Below are 24018 nucleotides of genomic sequence, written 5' to 3'. Positions count from 1 at the left end.
CGTACTGAGCTTGAATAAAGGAGAATATGATGGTATGAGAGCGGAATTGATTAAAGTGGACTGGGAAAATAGATTAAAGGGTAAGACGGTATGAGCAGTGGTGTTCATTTAAGGAGTTATTTTACAATTTTGAAAAAATATATATTCCACGGAGGAAAAAAGGGTGTAAAAGAAATGACAGCCATCCATGGCTAAGTAAAGAAATTAAGGATAGTATCCAAATAAAAACAAGGACATATAAGGTAGCCAAACTTAGTGGGAGGATAGAAGATTGGGAAGTCTTCAAAAGACAGCAAAAAGTAACTAAAGGATTGATTAAGAAAGGGAAGATAGATTATGAAAATAAATTAGCAAAAAATATAAAAACAGATAGCAAGAGTTTCTACAGTTATATAAAAAGAGAAAGGGTGGCTAAGGCAAACGTAGGTCCCTTAGAGGATGAGACCGGGAAATTAATGGTGGGAAACATGGAGATGGCAAAAATGCTGAACAAATATTTTGTTTCAGTCTTTACGGTAGAGGACACTAAGAATATCCCAACACTGGACAAACAGGGGGTTCTGGCGGGGGGGGGGGGGGCGAGGAGAAGAGCTAAATATGATTAAAATCACTAAGGAATTGGTACTCAGTAAATTAATGGGACTCAAGGTGGATAAATCCCCTGGACCTGATGGCTTACATCCCAGGGTCTTGAGGGAAGTGGCAGGAGGGATTGTGGATGCTTTGGTAATAATTTTCCAAAATTCTCTGGACTCGGCAAACGTCCCGGCAGATTGGAAAACTGCTAATGTAACACCCTTATTTAAAAAGGGTAGTAGGCAGAAGGCTGGAAATTATAGACCAGTTAGCCTAACATCTGTGGTGGGTAAAATTTGAGTCTATTAAGGAGACAGTAGCGGAACATTTGGATAAACATAATTTAACAGGACAAAGTCAGCATGGCTTTACGAAGGGGAAGTCATGTCTGCAAAATTTGCTTGAGTTCTTTGAGGACATAACGTACAGAGTGGATAAAGGGGAACCAGTGGACGTAGTGTATTTGGACATCCAGAAGGCATTCGACAAGGTGCCACATAAAAGATTATTGCTCAAGATAAAGAATCACTGGATTGGGGGTAATATTCTGGCATGGGTGGAGGATTCGTTATCTAACAGGAAGCAGAGAGTTGGGATAAATGGTTCATTCTCGGACTGGCAACCAGTAGCCAGTGGTGTTCCGCAGGGGATGGTGCTGGGTCCCCAACTCTTTACAATCTATATTAACGATTTGGAGGAGGGGACCGAGTGTAACATATCAAAGTTTGCAGATGATACAAAGATGGGAAGGAAAGTAGAGAGTGAGGAGGACATAAAAAACCTACAAGGGGAAAGAGACAGGCTGGGTGAGTGGGCGGAGATTTGGCAGATGCAATACAATATTGGAAAATGTGAGGTTATGCACTTTGGCAGGAAAAATCAGAGAGCAAGTTATTATCTTAAAGGCGAGAAACTGGAAAGTACTGCAGTACAAAGGGATCTGGGGGTCCTAGTGCAAGAAATTCAAAAAGTTAGTATGCAGGTGCAGCAGGTGCTCAAGGCGGCCAACGGAATGTTGGCTTTTATTGCTCGGGGGATAGAATATAAAAACAGGGAGGTATTGGTGAGACCGCACCTGGAATACTGCATACAGTTTTGGTGTCCATACTTAAGAAAAGACATACTTGCTCTCGAGGCAGTACAAAGAAGGTTCACTCGGTTAATCCCGGGGATGAGGGGGCGGACATATGAGGAGAGGTTGAGTAGATTGAGACTCTACTCATTGGAGTTCAGAAGAATGAGAGGCGATCTTATTGAAACATATAAGATTGTGAAGGGGCTTGATCGGGTGGATGCGGTAAGGATGTTCCCAAGGATGGGTGAAACTAGAACTAGGGGGCATAATCTTAGAATAAGGGGCTGCTCTTTCAAAACTGAGATGAGGAGAAACTTCTTCACTCAGAGGGTAGTCGGTCTGTGGAATTTGCTGCCCCAGGAAGCTGTGGGAGCTACATCATTAAATAAATTCAAAGCAGAAATAGACAGTTTCCTAGAAGTAAAGGGAATTAGGGGTTACGGGAAGCGGGCAGGAAATTGGACATGAATTTAGATTTGAGGTTAGGATCAGATCAGCCATGATCTTATTGAATGGCGGAGCAGGCTCGAGGGGCCGATTGGCCTACTCCTGCTCCTATTTCTTATGTTCTTATGTTCTTATGTCCTTGATTAGTCCATGCCTTTCTAAGTGACAGTTTATCCTGTCCCTCAGAATTGACTTCAATAATTTGCCCACCACTGAGGTTAGACTGACTGGCCTGTAATTACTCGGTCTATCCTTGCTCCCTTTTTAAACAACGGTACAATGTTAGCAGCCCTCCAATCCCCCGGCACTACGCCTGTATCCAGTGACATTTGGAAAACTATTGTTAAAGCCTCCACTATTTCCTCCCTGGTTTCTTTTAACAGCCTGGGCTACTTTTCATCTGGCCCTGGTGATTTATCCACTTTCAAAGATGCTAATCCCCTTAATACTTCCTCTTTCACTATGTTTATCCCATCTAATATTTCACCTCCTCAACTTCAATCCCTGCATCATTCCTCTCCTTTGTGAAGACAGATGCTAAGTATTCATTAAGAACCATACCCACATCTTCCGCCTCCACATATAGTTTACCATTTTGGTCTCTAATCGGATAACTGACGAAATAGTGGGGCGTTATGTCCCTTTGAACATGAACATTCCCCAATCTCTCACGATTTAAAAAACTCTGCATTTCTGTTTGTCCTACCAAAGTGGATAACTTCACATTATGTTCCATCTGCCATGTTCTTGCCCACTCACTTAGCCTGTCTGTATCCCCTTGAAGCTTCGATGCATCCTGCTCCCAACTCCCATTCCCACTTCGTTTTGAGTCATCAGCAAACTTGGAAATATTACATTTGGTCCCCTCAACCAAATCATTGATATAGATTGTGAATAGCTGGGGCCCAAGCACCGATCCCTGCGGTACCCAACTAGCCACAGTCTGCCAACCTGAAAATGACCAATTTATTCCTACTTCCTGTTGTCTGTCTGTTAACCAATTCTCAATTCATGCCAGTATATTACCCCCAATTCCATATGCTCTAACTTTCTTCACCAACCTCCTGTGTGGACCTTATCGAAAGCCTTCTGAAAATCCTAATACACCACATCCACTGGTTCTCCCCTATCTATTCTACTCGTTGCATTCTCAAAGAACTCCAATAGGTTTCAGTCAAACATGATTTCCCTTTCATAAATCCATGCTGACTTTGCCAAATCCTATTATTATCTTCTAAGTGTCCTGTTATCATATCCTTTATAATAGATTCTAGCATTTTCCCTACTACTGATGGCAGGCTAACAGGTCTGTCGTTCCCGGTTTCCTCTCCCTCTAGTAGGGTTACATTTGCTACCCTCCAATCTGCAGGAACCATTCCAGAATCTGTAGAATTTTGGAAGATGACAACCTATGTATCCACTATCTCTATAGCCACCTCTTTCAAAACCCTGGGATGTAGATCATCGGGTCCTTGGGATTTATTGACTTTCAGTCCCATTCATTTCTCTGGTACTATTTTTTTACTAATACTAATTTCTTTCAGTTCCTCACTCTCGCCAGACCCTTGATTCTCTAGTATTTCTGGGAGGTTTTTTGTGTCTTCTTCCGTTAATGCAGACACAAAGTATTTGTTTAATTTCTCAGCCATTTCCTTATTCCTCATTATAAATTCTCCTGTCTCTGTCTGTAAGGGACCCACATTTGCCTTTGCCAGTATTTTCCTTTTTACATACCTATAGAAGCTTTCACTGTCCATTTTTATGTTTCTCACTAATTTACTCTCATGTTCTATTTTCCCTTTATCAATTTCTTAGTTCTCCTTTGCTGAATTCTAAAATGCTCCCAATCTTCAGGATTACTGTTTTTTCTGGCAACTTTATATGCCACTTCCTTTGAGTTAATACTATCTTCAACTTCTCTTAGCCACGTCAGTATAAAAATACAAAGACATAGTTTACAGTTAAAAGTAATATCAGTGAAACAAATCATGACATAGGAAGTAAATGCTAGCACATAGATATGAAAAATCTACACATCTTACATTAACTTTTTCCATTATAAATTCCTGTGTCTGCATTTACAATGGAAACTACCTATTTAAACTTGTCACGCCAGTGGTGCTGCTGAAGGGTCTCCACTGGAGGGAGCGACAGGTGTACTTAGAGTGATGGAAAAAGTTGACAAGAAGTGAACACACACACACACACACACACACACACACACACACACACACACACACACAAGCAAGTCTCAAAACTGTAGATTCAAAGAGTTGACAACATATAAGAACCGGAGGGGACTAGAAGGGGTAGATGCTGAGGGGATGTTTCCCCTTGTGGGAGAGACTAGAACTAGGGGCCACAATTTAAAAATAAGGGGTCTCCCATTTAAGACTGAGATGAGGAGAAATTTTTTCTCTGAGGGTCATGAGTCTGTGGAACTCCCTTCCCCAGAGAGTGGTGGAGGCAGGGTCATTGAATATTTTAAGGCTGAGTTCGATAGATTCCTGATTAACAAGGGAGTCAAAGGTTATAGTAGGTGGACAGGAAAGTAGAGTTGAGGTCACAATCAGATCAGCCATGATCTTATCAAATGGTAGAGCAGGCTTAGAGGGACCGAATGGCCTACTCCTGCTCTTAATTCGTATGTTCGTACGTTGACTTTGACACCTAACAGGACAATAGTTCTTCTAAAATTTCATTTGAACAGCAAGGAACAGAATAACGTGGTACGGAAGATTCATAAGAACATTTAACAGGATGAATTCAGTATTCAGAAATGGAACTATGGTCATCATTGGCAGAGAATATTTCTCAATCTAATGCCGCTCTTACCCAATGGCCCTTTACAGAGCTTCTCAGTATATACTTAGATGTAATTTTATTTTTAGTGTTTTCTGATTTTTGTTTCTTTAAGTTACAATTTAATTGTGAATAATTTACTCTGTAAACCTCTTGACTGCGGTAATAATCAGCATTTCAAAGACAGTTTGGTAGTGTAACTAAGGGCTACACTAAATTCAGTAAGCAGAATACTGCAAGTGAACCCCTCAGGATGCATCTCTGGAAGGACATAAGATTAAAAAAAGGTACAGTTTCCAAGTCGTAGGAGTCACGGTCCACTTATCCAAACTGCTGTTAAACTATTGAAGGAAATGCTGATTCTATGAAATGTTGAAATTATAGCAAAACTATGATGACCAAGATGCGAGCTGAACATAACCTGTCCAAGTTCTGGGAAGACATTAAAAGATTAGATTCAACTCATTTCGTTGTCATGTGAACTGAACTGGATCTTCACTGAAAATGTAGTGATATTTTATAAATACTAACGTGGCACATTACATGTAAATGGAACCTTTTTCACTCCAGGAATTTGGAGAAAATCCTCAAGAATGTCTGTTTGGCTGCAATCAAAACTCTTAACAACAGATGTTTGAACCACATCACAACAATCTTTACTAATCCGGTTGGCTACATCAAGATAATTCTGACAGTAATGTATTGATGAATGTGTGCCCCTCCAAAGAAGTCTGATTAATGGATTTATTCTGCCTTCTAGACAGGATCCTGAATACCCTTCATATGACAGATTTAATTTTGTAGCAGTTTTCTTTCTTTTAAGTGCAACTATCATGGCTCAATCATTTATGCACATCAATATTTTGACTGCTACTTTCACTTTAACACTATTCTTAAATTGCACAAACATCTTGCAATACAAGCACAGAGTCTCTTGAAAGGCTTATTTATCAAAGTTGGTGAAAATCTGAGAAAACTTTTTTACTCATATGCAAGCAAAAAATGATGCATGGGCATTAATAGCATGGCTATCTTTGAAAGGAATCCTGAATTTAATAGAAAAATCATTTGTGATGCTCATCACCAATTATGGAGTAAAACACTGTATACAAGCTTGTGTCAAGACGCACGGTCAGTTTTCCAGCATATCCATATTTAAAACGCAAAACAAAAAATGATCAGAGGAATGGCATTTAGAAAGTAGAACTCTAGTAAAATTTTTTGCTTTGCTTTCACTTTCTTCAATGGCATCTCACAATCTACCCTCTACCAGTCAAAAGAGCAAGATGAACTTCCCCTTCAAGTCACACACCATCTCAACTTGGACATATATCACCGTTCCTTCATCGTCACTGGGTCAAGATTCTGGAACTCGCTACCTGACAGCATTGTGGGAGTAACTTTACCACATGGACTGTGGCGGTTCAAGGCGGCGGCCCACTACCATCTTCTCAAGGGCAACTGAGGAAAGGCTAATAAATGATGACCTTGCTAGTGATGCCCATATCCCGAGAAATATATATTTTTTTTAAAACTTGGTCACAGACTTCACCACACTGCTCTCAATGCCAATCAATCCAATAAGAGGCATGACCCAATGAGCACTAGGTAACTTAAGTGCTTCCTTCCTCAAAACCTTATTCATTACCTCAATTAACACTGGGCAACATATACTAAATAAGGAAAGTGGAAGGCAGTTCTAAGACTCCAACTCATAGCTAAGTGTGGGTTTGCTAGTAGAAATACAGAAATTAGGTAGGAGAGAAAAAGATGACAAATTGAGTTTGAAGATATGCTTTTCCTTTTTGCATCTCAGCTCTCCTGCCTAAATTGTGAGAACATTTCTGGGAAAGAGAAATTCAGTCGTATAACTCCATTAATAGTAATATTTCCTAACCATAATTACTCCTGATTTCTTTTCCCCCAGCCACAAAAGATATTTTCAAAACTAAAATATGTTTTTACCTTGCAAGCGATGAGTGACCCAAAAGTATGTATTTGTACCATAGCTTGTCCATACATAAAAATATTACAAAGACTAAATTAGGTAATAACAATAACTATGAAACAGGATTCACGACCCTAAATTGTAGCCATAGAAAATGTATCTATCCGATTAAGACAGCATTTACACTACAACTCCAGTGTCTCTTCACATCAATGTTGAAGTTGTAATGTAAACCCAGAGTCTGGACCCAATCTGACTCCAGAACAAAGCACGAGACTCCCTCCTTCAAGAGTCACATGAAGTGTCACACTAACTCTACAGTTACAGTATAAAAATGCAGCCATAAATACATTAGGATACAAAGCCACATGAACAAAAGCAGCCTCTCATTAACATAGCTGTGTATTTATTTCCATCATGTCTGACAAAATTATCCTCATTTAGCTGGTCTGAAAACATTTAAAAAGAGGCCATTTAAGAAATGCTTAATATTCAACATTGATAGATGACTCCATTATCTCAGAATGAAACAAATTTGATATCTAGGTACTATCTATGCAGGGATTAAATATGGTGGTCTACAAATCAGCAAATCAAATCAACAAACCAAACTGAGCAGCCTGTTGAGCGAAAAACACAATCAAGCATGTGACTTGGACATTATATTAAATGGCTGTTCAGGCATTCAACACTGCAAAATATTCACTTATCTGCATAAAGATTTGTTCAGTCAAATAAGAAAACTACCCCCATGCTTTTTAAAAGGTGTATAAATCACACATATTTAAGTTTAGCAATCCGAGTGATGGTGAAAAGGCCATAGGGCAGAACACCAAGGGAGAAAACAATGCAAGTAAATCAACATTGAAAGAAAATCATTTTTAGAATTTTTTTTTATTATATATATATTACACACACACACACACACCTCCTGATAGCAGAGATTGTGCAAAAGTCCATTAAAACTGTCAGAGGAGGAGTATTGAGTAAGAGCTTATGGAAGACAGAAGAGCAGCTCCCTGAAGGTCCTAATCAATTGAAAAGCAGTCGGTGCAATAAGGGCAAGCTGCTGCACTAAGACACCCAATCTCTCCCCATTATGTTTCTTTTAATAATGGAGGAAAATACCACGACACCAAGATTCAATTTAACTTTTTTTTTACACTTTTAAACAATGCAATATAAACCACAGTAAAATAACGAAGAACTGAATATATTTTTGATTATTTCTAATCGCAAGATGAGTTAAAGATATGTCAAAAATTATATAGATTTTAGAAGATAGACTTTCTTTGATTAATGGCAAACATGTAAAAGTTCAATTTTGCTTCAGCATCTCTTTTACAACCACAACAGAAAAACATTTACAACACATTCCCAATGACACTTCATCTAATGGTGGAACATTACAGAAGAAAAGTGCATCTTGTCCCAAGCAGGGTGCAATTCCTGGTGCACATTTGTGCTCCTGATGTATTCATGTTTTCAGCTGGAGAACAAAGTACCAACATGAGGCAGCTGCCACCCAATCAGCTACAAATTAAATATCCATCACTCTCCTTATCCCCACAAAAAAATCTCCTCCTCCCCACAAAAAAATTTAAACGAAAACACTTGCTAAATAATGTATGCATTAATCATACAATTTCAGTACAGTGAACAGATTATACAGGAACTTTACTGTTTCGTTCTTACGCATATTATCTAAGCTTCATTGCAAAACAATATCATATTAATTTGTTCTTATTTTATGCTTGTATCATTTCTGAACATGTCTGTTTTCTACGTTTAGTCTTCCCACTTCAAAAATGTCCCATTCCCAAGCTGATACTTTGCTCCCTGACCTGCGGCAGTGCAGTTTTGATCTAGCCACCAGCATTCACACTTGCTGATCTTTCCTCCCTGTGAGGAAGCAGCTGGTGTCCAGATACCACTTTCCCTGATAGCACAACTGAAAATAGGAATTCAACTTGTGGGAAAAGCTGAGATACAAACCTATGACCCATTAGTCCAATGTTGAAGCACTAAGACACTGGGATATTGCAACATTTAGCACTTAAATTGTTTTTTTTAAAACCAGCTCCTCAAACAGCTCAGTTAACAACAATTCAATTTCTAGTTTGTGGTGAATCTTCTGATCTCAGCCAGGGTGTCAGTAGGGATGGCACAATTAGCTTCAGCAACCCCCCCAACCCCACCCCACGCGTTAGGAAAGAGAAAATCAGCCAGTTACCTCTTGACCAAGATCCAGCGATCTCTACCGGAAAGTGCACGTAAGCTGATGTTGATTGAGGACAGGATTCGGCTAGGCTGCGATGCCTTCCATAATTCAGTGGGACTGAGCTGCCAAGCTCACTCAAAGAACAGTCACTTTGTTTTCCTCACGGAACCAGCATGATTAGTCACAAACAACTGGCTACTTTTACACAAAGATATGGTACAACATTCCATTTAAAAGACTAGAGCTCTATAAGTAACCCCTATAATATTTCATTGTTCAATTCATCCAGATTGTCAAGGACTAGCCGATTGGAAAAAAACAGTATAGGTTTACGCATTTTGGAATAGCATGTAGAATTGTCTACTTGAACAGAGTAAGACTGCACAGATGGCATTGGTAATACCCTCTATTGATATGTAGTAACATTACACAAAAACAGGGCAAAATCTCATGCCGCAATATTGTACGTCCACTCACAGCATGCCCTTATATGTATTCCCTAATTCTTAATCTTATTCCTCCCTTTCAAAGCCATCATCATCCCCCTCAAAAACCCAACCTTGACCCCTCTGTCCTTGCAAACTCCCTTTGCTTTCCAAAGTCCTTGAATGTTTTGTCGTCTCTCATGTCCACCTTTCCCGCAACTCCGTTTGTATCAAAATCACTTATGACATCCTACATGACTATGGTCCATTATCCCTTCTCATCCTCCTTGACCCCTCTGCAGCCTTTGATACAACTACACCATCCTCCTCCCACATCTCTCCTCTACTTTCCAGCTCAGTGGGACTGCACTTGCTATGTTCCACTCTTACCTATTCAATCACAGCCACTAAAACTCTAGAAATGGCTTCACTTTCCATCCACACATCATAACCTGGAGACCCTCAAGGATCTATCCTTCGTCCCCTCCTCTGTCATCCACATGATGCCCCTTGGCGACATCATCCAAAGACATGGAATTAGCATCCATACGTAGGCTAACATCACCCACTCTACCTCTCCATCACTTCTTATGATCGTTCCATGACCTCTATGCTGTCAGACTGCTTGTTAAACACCCAGTCTTGGATTACTCGTAATTTCCACCTGCTAAATATTGGGACAATCAAAACCATCGTCTTTGGCCTCACCACATACTCCATACCCTTGTCACTGATTTCAACCTCTTCCCTATCCACCGTCTCAGACTGATGCAGATTGCTCATAACCTTGGCGTCCAATTCATAGAATCATAGCATGGTTACAGCACGGAAGGAGGCCATTCGGCCCGTCGAGTCCGTGCCAGCTCTCTGCAAGGCCCACTTCCCCACCCTTTTCCCATAGCCCTGCAAATTTTTTCCCTTCAAGTACTTATCCAATTCCCTTTTGAAAGCCATGATTGAATCTACCTTCACCACCCCCTCAGGCAGTGCATTCCAGATCTTAACCATTCGCTGTGTAAAAAGTTTTTCCTAGTATCACCTTTGGTTCTTTTGCCAATCACCTTAAATCTATGTCCTCTGGTGCTTGACCCTTCTGCCAATGGGAGCAGTTTCTCTCTATCTACTCTGTCTAGACCCTTCATGATTTTAAATACCTCTATCAAATCTCTTCTCAACCTTCTCTGCTCTAAAGAGAACAACCCCAGCTTCTCCAGTCTATCCATGTAACTGAAGTCCTTCATCCCAGGAACCATTCCAGTAAATCTCTTCAGCACCCTCTCTAAGACCTTCACATCCTTCCTAAAGTGCGGTGCCCAGAACTGGACACAATACTCCAGCTGTGGTCGAACCAGTGTTTTATAAAGGTTCATCATAACTTCCTTGCTTTTGTACTTTATGTTTCTATTTCTAAAGCCCAAGGTCCAGTATGCTTTTTTAACCGCTTTCTCAACCTGCCCTGCCACCTTCAAAGATTTGTGCACATGTACCCCCAGATCACTCTGTTCCTACCCCCTTTTAGAATTGGGCCATTTAGTTTATATTGCCTCTCCTCATTCTTCCTACCAAAATAGGAACATAAGAAATAGGAGCAGGAGTAGGCCATCCGGCCCCTTAAGCCTGCTCAAATGTATCACCTTGCACTTTTCTGCATTAAATTTCACTTGCCATGTGTCCGCCCATTCCACCAGCCCGTCTATATCCTCTTGAAGTCTATCACTATCCTTCTCACTGTTCACTACATGTCCAAGTTTTGTGTCATCTGCAAATTTGGAAATTGTGCCCTGTACACCCAAGTCCAAGTCATTAATATGTACCAAGAAAAGTAGTGGTCCTAGGACCGACCCCTGGGGAACACCACTGTACATCTCCCTCCAGTCCAAAAAACAACCGTTCACCACTACTCTCTTTCCTGTCACTTAGCCAATTTCGTATCCATGCTGCCACAGCCCCTTTTATTCCATGGACTTCAACTTTGATGACAAGCCTATTATGTGGCACTTTATCAAACACCTTTTGGAAGTCCACATACACCACGTCAACTACATTGCCCTCATCGACCCTCTCTGTTATTTCATCAAAAACTCAATCAAGTTAGTTAAACACGATTTGCCTTTAACAAATCCGTGCTGGCTTTCCTTAATTAATTCATACTTGTCCAAGTGACCATTAATTTTGTCTCGGATTATCGTTTCTAAAAATTTCCCCACCACCGAGGTTAAACTGACCGGCCTGTAGTTGCTGGATTTATCCTTACACCCTTTTTTGAACTAGGGTGTAACATTTGCAATTCTCCAGTCCTCTCCATCACAAAGACTGCCTACTTCCACCTCCATAAAATCTCCAATTTCTGCCCCTGCCTCAACCCATCTGCAAATCCTCTAACATAGCCCTTTTACTTTCAACACTACCACTGGCTATTAAAGCACTGAATCCCATACCCATTTCACACTCCTAAATTTAAACATATTCAAAATAAAAATAATCTAAACTGAGCATTAGTGTCATGAATTAAACTTTTTGAAACATTAAATATAAATTTTCACATTTTTTCCACATGTATAACATATTATTAAAGGTCTTTAGTAGCTAAAAGGAATGGGAAAATAAAATGAATTGTTTATGGAGATTTGCATTTCATTTCAAATCGGATTTGCATTTGATATGATTGTATAACAAATAGACACTAAGCATCTAAAATGGGATTCATTCTCCATTACATTATGCTTTTACACTGAAGCTCCTGGTTCATTCCCTGCAACTCTCAATATCATAATAAAGAATACACAACTAATTGAAAATGAATTAACTAGTAAGGTCTAAGCAAAAATCAGGCTCAACTGTTGAGCAAAAGCTCCAATGAACAGGATTTTTTTTTTAAAAACAGCAAGTATGAAATGTTCATTTCTAAGATTACAGAATAACAAAAACACATAAGAAATAGGAGCAGGAGTAGGCCAATCGGCCCCTCGAGCCTGCTCCGCCATTCAATAAGATCATGGCTGATCTGATCCTAACCTCAAATCTAAATTCATGTCCAATTTCCTGCCCGCTCCCCGTAACCCCGAATTCCCTTTACTTCTAGGAAACTGTCTATTTCTGTTTTAAATATATTTAATGATGTAGCTTCCACAGCTTCCTGGGGCAGCAAATTCCACAGACCTACTACCCTCTGAGTGAAGAAGTTTCTCCTCATCTCAGTTTTGAAAGAGCAGCCCCTTATTCTAAGATTATGCCCCCTAGTTCTAGTTTCACCCATCCTTGGGAACATCCTTACCGCATCCATCCGATCAAGCCCCTTCACAATCTTATATGTTTCAATAAGATCGCCTCTCATTCTTCTGAACTCCAATGAGTAGAGTCCCAATCTACTCAACCTCTCCTCATATGTCCACCCCCTCATCCCCGGGATTAACCGAGTGAACCTTCTTTGTACTGCCTCGAGAGCAAGTATAAAACGTAACTAACGTCTCTCCTCCCTCTCAATGACAATTTTAAATTGATGATCTTTGTCATTGACCCCCCAAACAGAGGAAATAGGTCTTTCTTTGCCCAACGTATTCATAATTTTTTTTCAAAAAAACCTCAAATCTTTTAGCCTTCCCTGCTCCAGTGGAAGTATTCCTAGAATCTCAAGTTTCTTCTCATAACTTTGGCATCATTGTTGTGAACCTATGCTGTATAGTCTTTATGGCTTTAATGTCCTTTCTATAATGGGTCCAAAACTACACATAATAACCTAATCAATGCTTTGTATAAATTCATCAGTACTTTACTCTTGTACTCTATGCCCTTATTTATAAAATCCAAAATGCTACCGGCTTTTTTTTTTAAACCGGCTTTTTCTACTTGCACAGACACTTTCAGACAATTATGTATTTCATCTCCTAGGTCTCTCAATTTATGATGTGGAGATGCCGGTGATGGACTGGGGTTGACAATTGTAAACAATTTTACAACACCAAGTTATAGTCCAGCAATTTTATTTTAAATTCACAAGCTTTCGGAGATTCCACACCCTTCAGTGTCTTTCAATTGAGGGTATTATCCCATTCTTTATTTTACCTCCCAAACTGCTCCACATTAAAATGCATCTGCCACCTATTTGCCCATTCCACTAACCTGGCTATAACCTCGAAGTCTTTCAGTCCTCGTTGTTTTCCAAAACCTATACTTTTGTGTCACCAGCAAATTTTGAGATTGTGCTTACTACAATTAAGTTCAAAACATCTACAGAAAGAACGAACAAAATGTAACCCAACACTACCCCTAAGAACACGCCCACCTCTTTGATCAAACATTTGGTCATCCCTCCTAATCTCTTCTCCATTAACTTAGTTCCCATTGCCTCACACCTCTGGGAAGCCTCTTGGGATGTTTTTCAACCTTAATAGAGCTATAAAAATTTAAGTTGATGTTGTTCTTATGTATTCTTAGCTTTAAAAAAGTGGAGAAAAAAAATCACGTATGTAAAGGAACTTGTAATATCAAGATCATGTAGTTTCCTGCAAGAACGGACAGTTATATAATTCAGACGCCAAAGTGCCTATAAAACTCCAGAACACCATGTAATAAACCAGCTAAATGCACAAATTTATTCCAGCTGAATGCAAATTACCTATAGCCAACTGGCTCATTTACAAATTTGTTCATTCTGAATGGTTTTTTTTAAAATTGTAGTTTGCTCATATATAAATTGCCTAGTAAGGAGATAAATAGCTCAAAACAATCTGAAAATTTGTCAATCTGAACATCATATTATTGTGAAATATGTCATTTTAATATTAAAAACTTACCTGTACACTTGTGTTGGAGAAGCTTCATTAATGTTTTTACATGAGGGTCTTATCATCTTTTCACAAGCTCAAGTATGAAGTTGATATTTTGACCGAGAGCTATCACTCTTTGATTGCACTAAGTCTCTGAAGCTATTAGATCGAGAGCCAGCACAAGTCAAAGACAGCTAGCCAGCTAATTCCTCTTGTAAGTGGAGTTCTTTTTCCAAACAAAAAACAAATTAATTTTGAAAGCTTTTCAGACAAACACAGATATAAACATATTAATCTCAGTTGTGCGAGAGGGGGAAAAGAATAGGGGAGAGAGGAAATGACAGAAAAAAAAAGTAAAAAACAGAAACGAGAGAAGAAAGCACATGGGACAAAGATAAAAAGAGCACGAGAGTGACTTAAAGATAGACAGAAAATTCCACAACAGTGGGGTGGGGGAATGGAGGAGCTAGGGCCTAATTCCAAGGGCCACAATTCAGGGTGGAACCTAAATCAGTTGGGTTTCAGCCCCATGGAAGACAAGACTGAAAATTGCACTCAGTGGGGATGGGTGCAGCATTTTGTCCATGAGCGTGACCCTGACCCTCCTGTGGTTCACCACTTCAGCTCCCATTCTGCCTCGCCATCTTTGGTCTCATATTATTCCAACAAAATTTAAAACAAACTCCAAGAACAGTACCTCATCTTTCTGCTGGGCACATTGTAGCCCTCTGGTTTAACAATAGCTTTAGTAAATTCAAACCTTAACTGTACCCTCCATTCTCTATTCAGCAGCGGGTGCTTTCGATGTGGGGAAGGTTTTTCAGTGTCTGGGAGAAGGTTTGGAGGGTAGACATTATGGTTGGAGAGCCCTCATCACAGCACAGGGGCCCGTAACATGGACTTTTTCTTCTTTTTCTCTTCTCATGATTGGTGGATCCACCTTACTTGGTTTTCATTTTCTTTTTTAAAATAACATTTCTGCTGCATCTGCTATTTTATATTTTTTAAATGTCTCTTGTTTTTTTTTTATTTCTCATGCTTTTGTTGCGCATAGATCTCTTCCGTGTCTTTTCACCACCAGCCACACTACTTGGACATTTTGTCCTTTCTACACGTCTGCATTATCTCACTGATGATCAACATCACCGAACTGTTTTCTATTTTGCAGTTTTCAAGTCTTGCAACACTAATTTCCTCTGTGATTAGTGTATCTGTTGGTTCTCTCCCCCCACCCTTTTCTCTCTATTTTTCCAACCTTACTAAAATACCTGTTTTTTTTCTTGGTGGGTGGGAAAAACTACCTGATGAACAGTACATACTTAAAATGTCATAACATGTCTTTTCTCTTTACAGATGCTATCTGACCTGCTGTATATTTGCAGCATTTTCTGTTTTTACTTCGTGAAGTGCTTTTTGATTGGCTCCTGAATAGTGTTCTTTTCTATAGAAAGAAGGCTGAGAGATGACCTGGTAAAAGGTCATTAAGATTATGAATGGGTTTGATAGGGTAGATATGGAGAAGATGTTGCTAATTGTGGGGAGGCCAAAACTAGGGGCCATAAATATAAGATAGTCACTAATTAATAAAACAGGGAATTCAAGAGAAACTTCTTTACACAGAGTGGTTAAAATATGGAACTCGACCACAAGGAGTAGTTGAGGCGAATAGCATAGATGCATTTAAAGGGAAGCTAGATAAACACAAGATTCTACTGATAGGATTAGATGAAGATGGGTGGGAGGCGGCTCGTGAGGAGCATGAACACCGACATAGACCAGTTGGGCCAAATGGCCTGTTACATAGAATGTGCTGTATATTCTATGTAAACAAATAAATTCGAGTTACACTCCTTGCACAAGTTGCAAACTGTATTCTTTATATGAACATTGTTTTTTTTGAGTTGTCAATATAAAGACAAAAGAGGCAGTTGCTGCAAGTATTTACAATGTATTATGATATATAAAGATTATGTATTTAAATTCAGCATTGTTTAAAGTTTTATTTATCACACATTTAATATGATGCAAGGAACCATTTGAATATAATAACCCAAGTTGTTTTCTTCATAAAAATAATTAAAAACAGGGGAACAGTTCATGCTTCAATTTGTTTTCAATGTTTTATACAAAAAATGGATACTTTCAATGTCCTAAAAATGTTTTTTCCCCAATGGGAATTGTTTTCTTCTCAATTTTCTATTGAAAAGGGTGGGGTTTATAAACAGCAAACCTCAGAGTGATTAGTCTTGCTGTCAATCAAAAAATTCTAGTGTCTCTTCAGCTAACAGTAATAGATTTGGAAATCTTCATGAATTCATGACTCCAACATTGCAGAGAGGTACAGGTCTGCAATGGAAACCCCATTACAGGCATTTGAAATGTAGAAAATATAATGATTTTCTTGTTAAGTTTTGTAATGTTTCCATTGTCCTTACATTACAAACCTTATTTCCATCATTAAGTATTCAGTTTATGAAAAGGACTACACCCATTTATACCAACTGGGCTATTGCACATTAACAAAGTTGTCACTCCATAACTTTGTCTTATATTTTGCTGATAAACTAATGTCAGGACTTTCCTTAATTAAGTTGTTTCCTTAATAAAGTTGTTAGCCAACAAAAGCAAGATGATGGTCAAAAGAAATTTCAAAACCATTATGAGCAATTGGATAGTTCACCTTTATTTGAAGTTTATTTCAACTTTAGGATTAGTGGTTTTCATTTATGCTTGGTACTTGATTAGTAGGTCACCTATGTATTGAGGTGGGCATTGTTGCTGTTTGTATTAAATTTGACTGCAACTAATTTGCATATGAGGGTGCAACTCCCAAAGTTTGACAAACAAACCACATGCACATTTTTATATAGGAATAATTTTAAAAGTCTTGTTATAGTGCATCACAGATTAAATCTGTCCTCAGCATGTCACATTGACTCAAATAAGCAACATTAAGCATACTAATTTGCTCAAGTATCGATCAGCAAAGGTCCCACAGAAAAGCAACCACGCAAAATTTTAACTAATCACAATACTGCATTTATTTTTTCGAAGTTGTCCCAGCTGTCAATTCTAGTTCTGAACCTACTAAATATATAGCAAATCCTTTTAAAAAAATTTTAAATTGGGGAAAGGCCAATTTTGATGGTATTAGACAGGAACTTTCAGAAGTTGATTGGGAGAGTCTGTTGGCAGGCAAAGGGACGTCTGGTAAGTGGGAGGCTTTCAAAAGTGTGTTAACCAGGGTTCAGTGTAAGCACATTCCTTATAAAGTGAAGGGCAAGGCTGGTAGAAGTAGGGAACCTTGGATGACTCGGGAGATTGAGGCACTAGTCAAAAATAAGAAGGAGGCATATGACATGCATAGGCAGCTGGGATCAAGTGGATCCCTTGAAGAGTATAGAGATTGCCGGAGTAGAGTTAAGAGAGAAATCAGGAGGGCAAAAAGGGGATATGAGATTGCTTTGGCAGATCAGGCAAAGGTGAATCCAAAGAGCTTCTACAAATACATAAAGGGCAAAAGGGTAACAAGGGAGAGAGTAGGGCCTCTTAAGGATCAACAAGGTCATCTATGTGCGGAACCACAAGAGATGGGTGAGATCCTGAATGAATATTTCACATCGGTATTTACGGTTGAGAAAGGCATGGATGTTAGGGAACTTGGGGAAATAAATAGTGATGTCTTGAGGAGTGTACATATTACAGAGAGGGAGGTGCTGGAAGTCTTAACGCGCATCAAGGTAGATAAATCTCCGGGACCTGATGAAATGTATCCCAGGACGTTATGGGAGGTTAGGGAGGAAATTGCGGGTCCCCTAGCAGAGATATTTGAATCATCCACCGCTACAGGTGAGGTGCCTGAAGATTGGAGGGTAGCAAATGTTGTGCCTTTGTTTAAGAAGGGCGGCAGGGAAAAGCCTGGGAACTACAGACCAGTGAGCCTGACATCTGTAGTGGGTAAGTTGTTAGAGGGTATTCTGAGGGACAGAATCTACAGGCATTTGGAGAGGCAGGGACTAATTAGGAACAGTCAGCATGGTTTTGTGAGAGGAAAATCATGTCTCACGAATTTGATTGAGTTTTTTGAAGGGGTAACCAAGAAGATAGATGAGGGCTGTGCAGTAGACGTGGTCTACATGGACTTCAGCAAAGCATTTGACAAGGTACCGCATGGTAGGTTGTTACATAAGGTTAAATCTCATGGGATCCAAGGTGAGGTAGCCAATTGGATACAAAATTGGCTTGACGACAGAAGACAGAGGGTGGTTGTCGAGGGTTGTTTTTCAAACTGGATGCCTGTGTCCAGCGGTGTGCCTCAGGGATCGGTGCTGGGTCCGCTGTTATTTGTTATTTATATTAATGATTTGGATGAGAATTTAGGAGGCATGGTTAGTAAGTTTGCAGATGACACCAAGATTGGTGGCATTGTGGACAGTGAAGAAGGTTATCTAGGATTGCAACGGGATCTTGATAAATTGGGCCAGTGGGCCGATGAATGGCAGATGGAGTTTAATTTAGATAAATGTGAGGTGATGCATTTTGGTAGATCGAATCGGGCCAGGACCTACTCCGTTAATGGTAGGGCGTTGGGGAGAGTTATAGAACAAAGAGATCTAGGAGTACAGATTCATAGCTCCTTGAAAGTGGAGTCACAGGTGGATAGGGTGGTGAAGAAGGCATTCAGCATGCTTGGTTTCATTGGTCAGAACATTGAATGCAGGAGTTGGGATGTCTTGTTGAAGTTGTACAGGGCATTGGTGAGGCCACACTTGGAGTACTGTGTACAGTTCTGGTCACCCTATTATAGAAAGGATATTATTAAACTAGAAAGAGTGCAGAAAAGATTTACTAGGATGCTACCGGGACTTGATGGTTTGACTTACAGGGAGAGGTTAGACAGACTGGGACTTTATTCCCTGGAGAGTAGGAGGTTAAGGGGTGATCTTATAGAAGTCTATAAAATAATGAGGGGCATAGATAAGGTCGATAGTCAAAATCTTTTCCCAAAGGTAGGGGAGTCTATAACGAGGGGGCACAGATTTAAGGTGAGAGGGGAGAGATACAAAAGGATCCAGAGGGGCAATTTTTTCACTCAAAGGGTGGTGAGTGTCTGGAACGAGCTGCCAGAGGCAGTAGTAGAGGCGGGTACAATTTTGTCTTTTAAAAAGCATTTGGACAGTTACATGGGGAAGATGGGTATCGAGGGATATGGGCCAAGTGCAGGCAATTGGGACTAGCTTAGTGGTATAAACTGGGCGACATGGACATGTTGGGCCGAAGGGCCTGTTTCCATGTTGTAACTTCTATGATTCTATGATTCTATATGATTTAGTATTACAATGTGCCCATAAAATCAGCAATTGTATGTTAGAAACACCTCTAAGACATCCTTCACCCACATTTCCCACATACCCACGTCACCCCATAGAACTGCCCCTTTCTCTGAAGTCTGGAGCTCGAGTTCTGCTGTATCTCCCAGGCTCGTGTAACTCGGCTTTTCCCAAGTAAAGAGGTTCACCAAGTACTCCCAGAATGCGCCAATCTTACTGTGTGTGTGTCACACCAATGGTTTACAAGGGGGAACTTTAACCCCCACTTTAATAAATTAACGGATGTGTTTGGATGCATGCAAGTAACCTACTCGCCGCAATCGGGACCTTATTAGTGCAGGCGGGTAGTTATCGCAACAATTGACATCCTTATGAGACATTAATTAAGTCTTTTCAAATTGAATTTTACTGACCATTAACTTTAACGCCTCAGCGCAGGTTTCCCAAGGCTCATGAATCTCGCCAGTGAAAAGGAGAGAAGGGCCATGAAGTAAGTGCCTTTACTGCACTGATGGTAGGCCACGAGGAGCAGGAGTGCTTCCCCCAGGCCCAAGTTTACCTCTCGCAATCGGACCCGGCGAATGTCCGAGACATCCCCTGATGTCTGATTTTCCACCTTTCCAACGGCGGCCAACTTCCCGCCTTCCTAACGGCAGCTTGCTCCAAAGATCCCAATCTCTCCCAGACAACCTCCTCACCCCCCACCCCACCCCCACAAAGATCCCAATCTCTCCCCGATCCCCCCTCCCCGAAGACTCCGATCTCTTCAGCCACACCCCCTCCCCCCTAATACAAACCCCGAAGGCTCTGATCTCTCCCTGGCTCTTTTCCCACCCGACAGCCAGCCAGCCTGTCAATCTAGCTGGCTGTTGGGTGCAAAACCCAGAAATAAAATTTTTATCCTTCAATTAGGTTGCGATTGCAGATTCCGACCCGCCAACTTCACTTACGGGTTTTGCGTCCACTAAACATCCCCCCCCGATCTCTTTCCGGTTCAAAGTTCAAATCCAGGCCCCAGAGTCAAATTGCACCAATGTCAATGTACCTGCCACTCTGATAAGACTATAACAACTTGCATTTATAAAATGCCTTTAATACAGAAAATATCCAAAGGTGCTTTACAGAGGGTAGGGGAGAAAAAAAATAAAAGCATTAAAGGAACAGGCAATGAGCAATGGTACAAGAGTTGAGAGGTGACACAAAGCTTGGTCAAAAAGTAGGGTTTTGAGAAGGCTTTAAAGGTGGAGAGAACAGTGAACACCTTAAAGAGTTTGAGGAAAGAATTCCAGAAAAGGGCAGAGACAGCTGAAGGCCATGCCACCAAATGTGAGGTGAAGGAAGAGGGGAATGCACAAAAGACCAGAGTCAGAGAACCAAAGGGTACAGGATAGGATGCAAGGTTGGAAGAACTTGAACAGGTAGGGTGGGGTGAGAGCACAGAATGATTTGAAGAGGAAGACAAGAATTTTAAACTTAACACATTGTGGGACAAGCAGCCAATGTGGGTCAGCAAGGATGGGAGTCATGGACAAGCGTGACTCCAAAAATGCAGATAATGCTGCCACGTTCCCCTTAGTCTAATATAATACTGCACAGGTAAAATGTATATTACAGATGGTGAGTTTTTGCAAGTGGTCAGTCTTGCTGTCAATCATCAAAATATTCTAGTGCTTTGAGGCACATTCCTATTTTTTGACTGAACAAATTTAAATGTTTTCCCTCGAACAGACTTCTGATTGGGAATCAAATACAGCAAAATATAGTCCCTCATAACAACAGCCATTGCAGCTCACAGAGTTTGCCGCACTCTCAATAGATGAGCCCTTACTTTTCATAAGCTCCAGTGATTTTATTTTTAAAACATCAAGAGTGCTCTTAAGAACTCAGACTGTGAGCAACACAACAAGAGATAGTGTAATGTAAGTTGGGTGGCACTGCATCTTGCTTTTCAATAGTATTTAAAATTACTTTGTATCCAAGGATTATTTAGGTCAATTTTTAAAATAAAAATTAGTTGCAAAATGGGTCAATGTACTATAACCAGAGCTAGTCACTAAATTGTTCCTCCTACTGATAAATCTCACAAGCAGAAGGTGCTTATGCAAGCTGTAAAGATTAATAGTATCTCTAAAATAATCTCGCATAAAGCTGAACATTATCCCATACAATTTTTTTTTAAATTCCACATTATTTCATAACCCCACTAGACACTGCAAACATGTGTGCAACCAATAGGGGAGAGGGGCGAAGGAATAAGGGGAACATGCCCCCTCTCCCAAAGTTTCTGATATCTTTCACCCCCCCCACCAATGTTTAAGTGGTTGTGCCTCTCATCCCAAACAGCTGGAAATATTTTAATATCACACAGAGAAAGAACAGAGTCTTTGCCAAATATTCATTAGAAATCTGGAGATCATTACTTTCATGGCATTTACTCAGATTTTGTCCTATATTTAATCAAAATAATTTACACGAGTTCTCTTTTACACTGCATGCTGCATTAATTTATCTTATTTTGTACATCATAGTAGCTACAAAGCAACATCATTTAAATTGTCTGTTGAAAGTGTGACAATGGGCTCAGTGAAATCTTGTACCAGTAATTTTACTCTACTGGAAGTATTGTAAACAATTTTACAACACCAAGTTATAGTCCAGCAATTTTATTTTAAATTCACAAGCTTTCGGAGATTCTCTCCTTCCTCAGGTAAATTTGGAGAGAATCAGGAGAGAAATCAGGAGAGAATCTCCGAAAGCTTGTGAATTTAAAATAAAATTGCTGGACTATAACTTGGTGTTGTAAAATTGTTTACAATTGTCAACCCCAGTCCATCACCGGCATCTCCACATCATGACTACTGGAAGTATGACAGTACTAACACTTCCATTCCACTTCTGGTACCAATTTGCTATTGCAACGATTTAGTTTTTAAAAAATCCTAAAAATGAGGGGTGGGGAAAATAACCATTTTAAATAGTTTGTAAATTACACAATAAACTAGAACTGATGCTTTTGTCTCCAGATGTTGTTCCACAGTTGATACCATTGTCATTTAACATTGTTGTAAATCTTTTTTTCACAAGCAGAGTAATTAAGAGTTATATATTCATAAGCAAAGATGCAGCAATAGTATTAATGCCATGTAAGATTCTGCAAAAAAGGTATTAATTAGAACCCTTCGCCACATAAATTAAGTTAATTAAAAAATGTTTGTTGGGAATTGAATAGAAACTACATCCCATTTATCGTGCCAAACCAAAGTAATTTATCCATCAACTCAAAAAAAAACACAAGACAAACAAATAGAGGTAATATAGAAATTCCTCTTTTCTCCACCAAATGTAAATACACAATGAATACATAGTTAAAGTATAAGTGAAAAAAGGGATTCATGACTAATGACTAGACATTAAATTCACAAAATAAAATCAAACTTTGTTTCCAAGACAAAGTCTTTACTTCAGCAAAATTGAAATATTTCTGCTTTTTTTTTAAAAAAGAGACCATATAAGGAAAATGACTTCTAGTTAGTCTTTGGTTGCAACATTAAACTCCCCTACAGCCTTCACTTCCTGACCCTTCCCCCAGTTAAGAAAACAATCAAATCCATCCTGGCATCTGGAATATCACTGTCTGCTAAACGGAAGAGGAGGAAGACTAAAGCTGCTGTCAGTATTTGTAATTTATTGCTGACTTTAATTGGAAGTTTGTTGCTTGTATATTGAACTTAACAAATTTATCTAACTAACGAGTATAATGATACAAATCTCTGAATAAATAATTTCTCTGTTCAAAAAAATCTTTCCTGTAAAAAAAACCCTTAGAAAACTCAACAGCTTTTCCTGACCAATTGACCTTCCTGACAAATTTAAACTGATGCGGTCCGTGCCAATGCAAAAACATGCAGATCATTTCCTGACTAATGCAGTAAGCTTCAAAAGTCTAAAGATGCACAAAGTCCATTAAAGTTTTATCTTCCCCCCCAATCCTCTTCCATAGTTACCCAGCTCTCACCTCATTTTTCTCTGTCGTTGAATCTGTTCCACATTTAACAGCAACTCCAGAGTTCATAGTGCTGGTTTTTAGCATGCAGAATTGAAATGTCCCAGAATTTAAGCCATATATACAGTACAACTGCTTCCAGCTTCTTCTGCCTGCTACATTCCAGTAAAGCCAGCCATTTTCAACCCAAAACGGACTCGCAGCCTGAATTAACGATGCAAGCCTGCTGACATTCTCCACAAGCCAAATGTCGTCCACTTAAAAAATAATTCAACTTAGAGTAACACATTATCTCAGAGTGTGATAACATGGGTTGCACAATTAATGATCTGTTGGTTAAAATTTGCCCAGAAGTTGTTCAGCCCCTGCTGTTATGTTCTCTAAGACAAGTCAGTGTTACAGTACCTCCCCCACAGTTTGTGCTG

At 39.7% G+C, this 24018-nt stretch overlaps 1 protein-coding gene across 2 annotated transcripts in view; it reads right to left on the bottom strand.

Moving 5' to 3' along the window:
• mcc (MCC regulator of WNT signaling pathway) overlaps nucleotides 1-24018 on the bottom strand; it is a 257268-nt gene that overhangs the window by 167019 nt on the left and 66231 nt on the right. The window contains exon 1 of one of the 2 annotated variants that reach the window (XM_067982963.1): nucleotides 23606-23972. The exons of the other annotated variant lie outside the window; for it this stretch is intronic. Coding sequence (XP_067839064.1) covers nucleotides 23606-23680 — 75 coding nt within the window. The 5' untranslated portion in view covers nucleotides 23681-23972. Of the gene's footprint in view, nucleotides 1-23605; nucleotides 23973-24018 lie in introns of those variants that run through there. 2 annotated transcript variants of the gene reach the window in all.

Source organism: Heptranchias perlo, chromosome 4 (assembly GCF_035084215.1).
Source record: "Heptranchias perlo isolate sHepPer1 chromosome 4, sHepPer1.hap1, whole genome shotgun sequence".
Classification (NCBI taxonomy): Eukaryota; Metazoa; Chordata; class Chondrichthyes; order Hexanchiformes; family Hexanchidae; genus Heptranchias; species Heptranchias perlo.
Note: the sequence above shows the minus strand (reverse complement) of the source record. Positions and strands in the feature narration are given on the sequence as shown.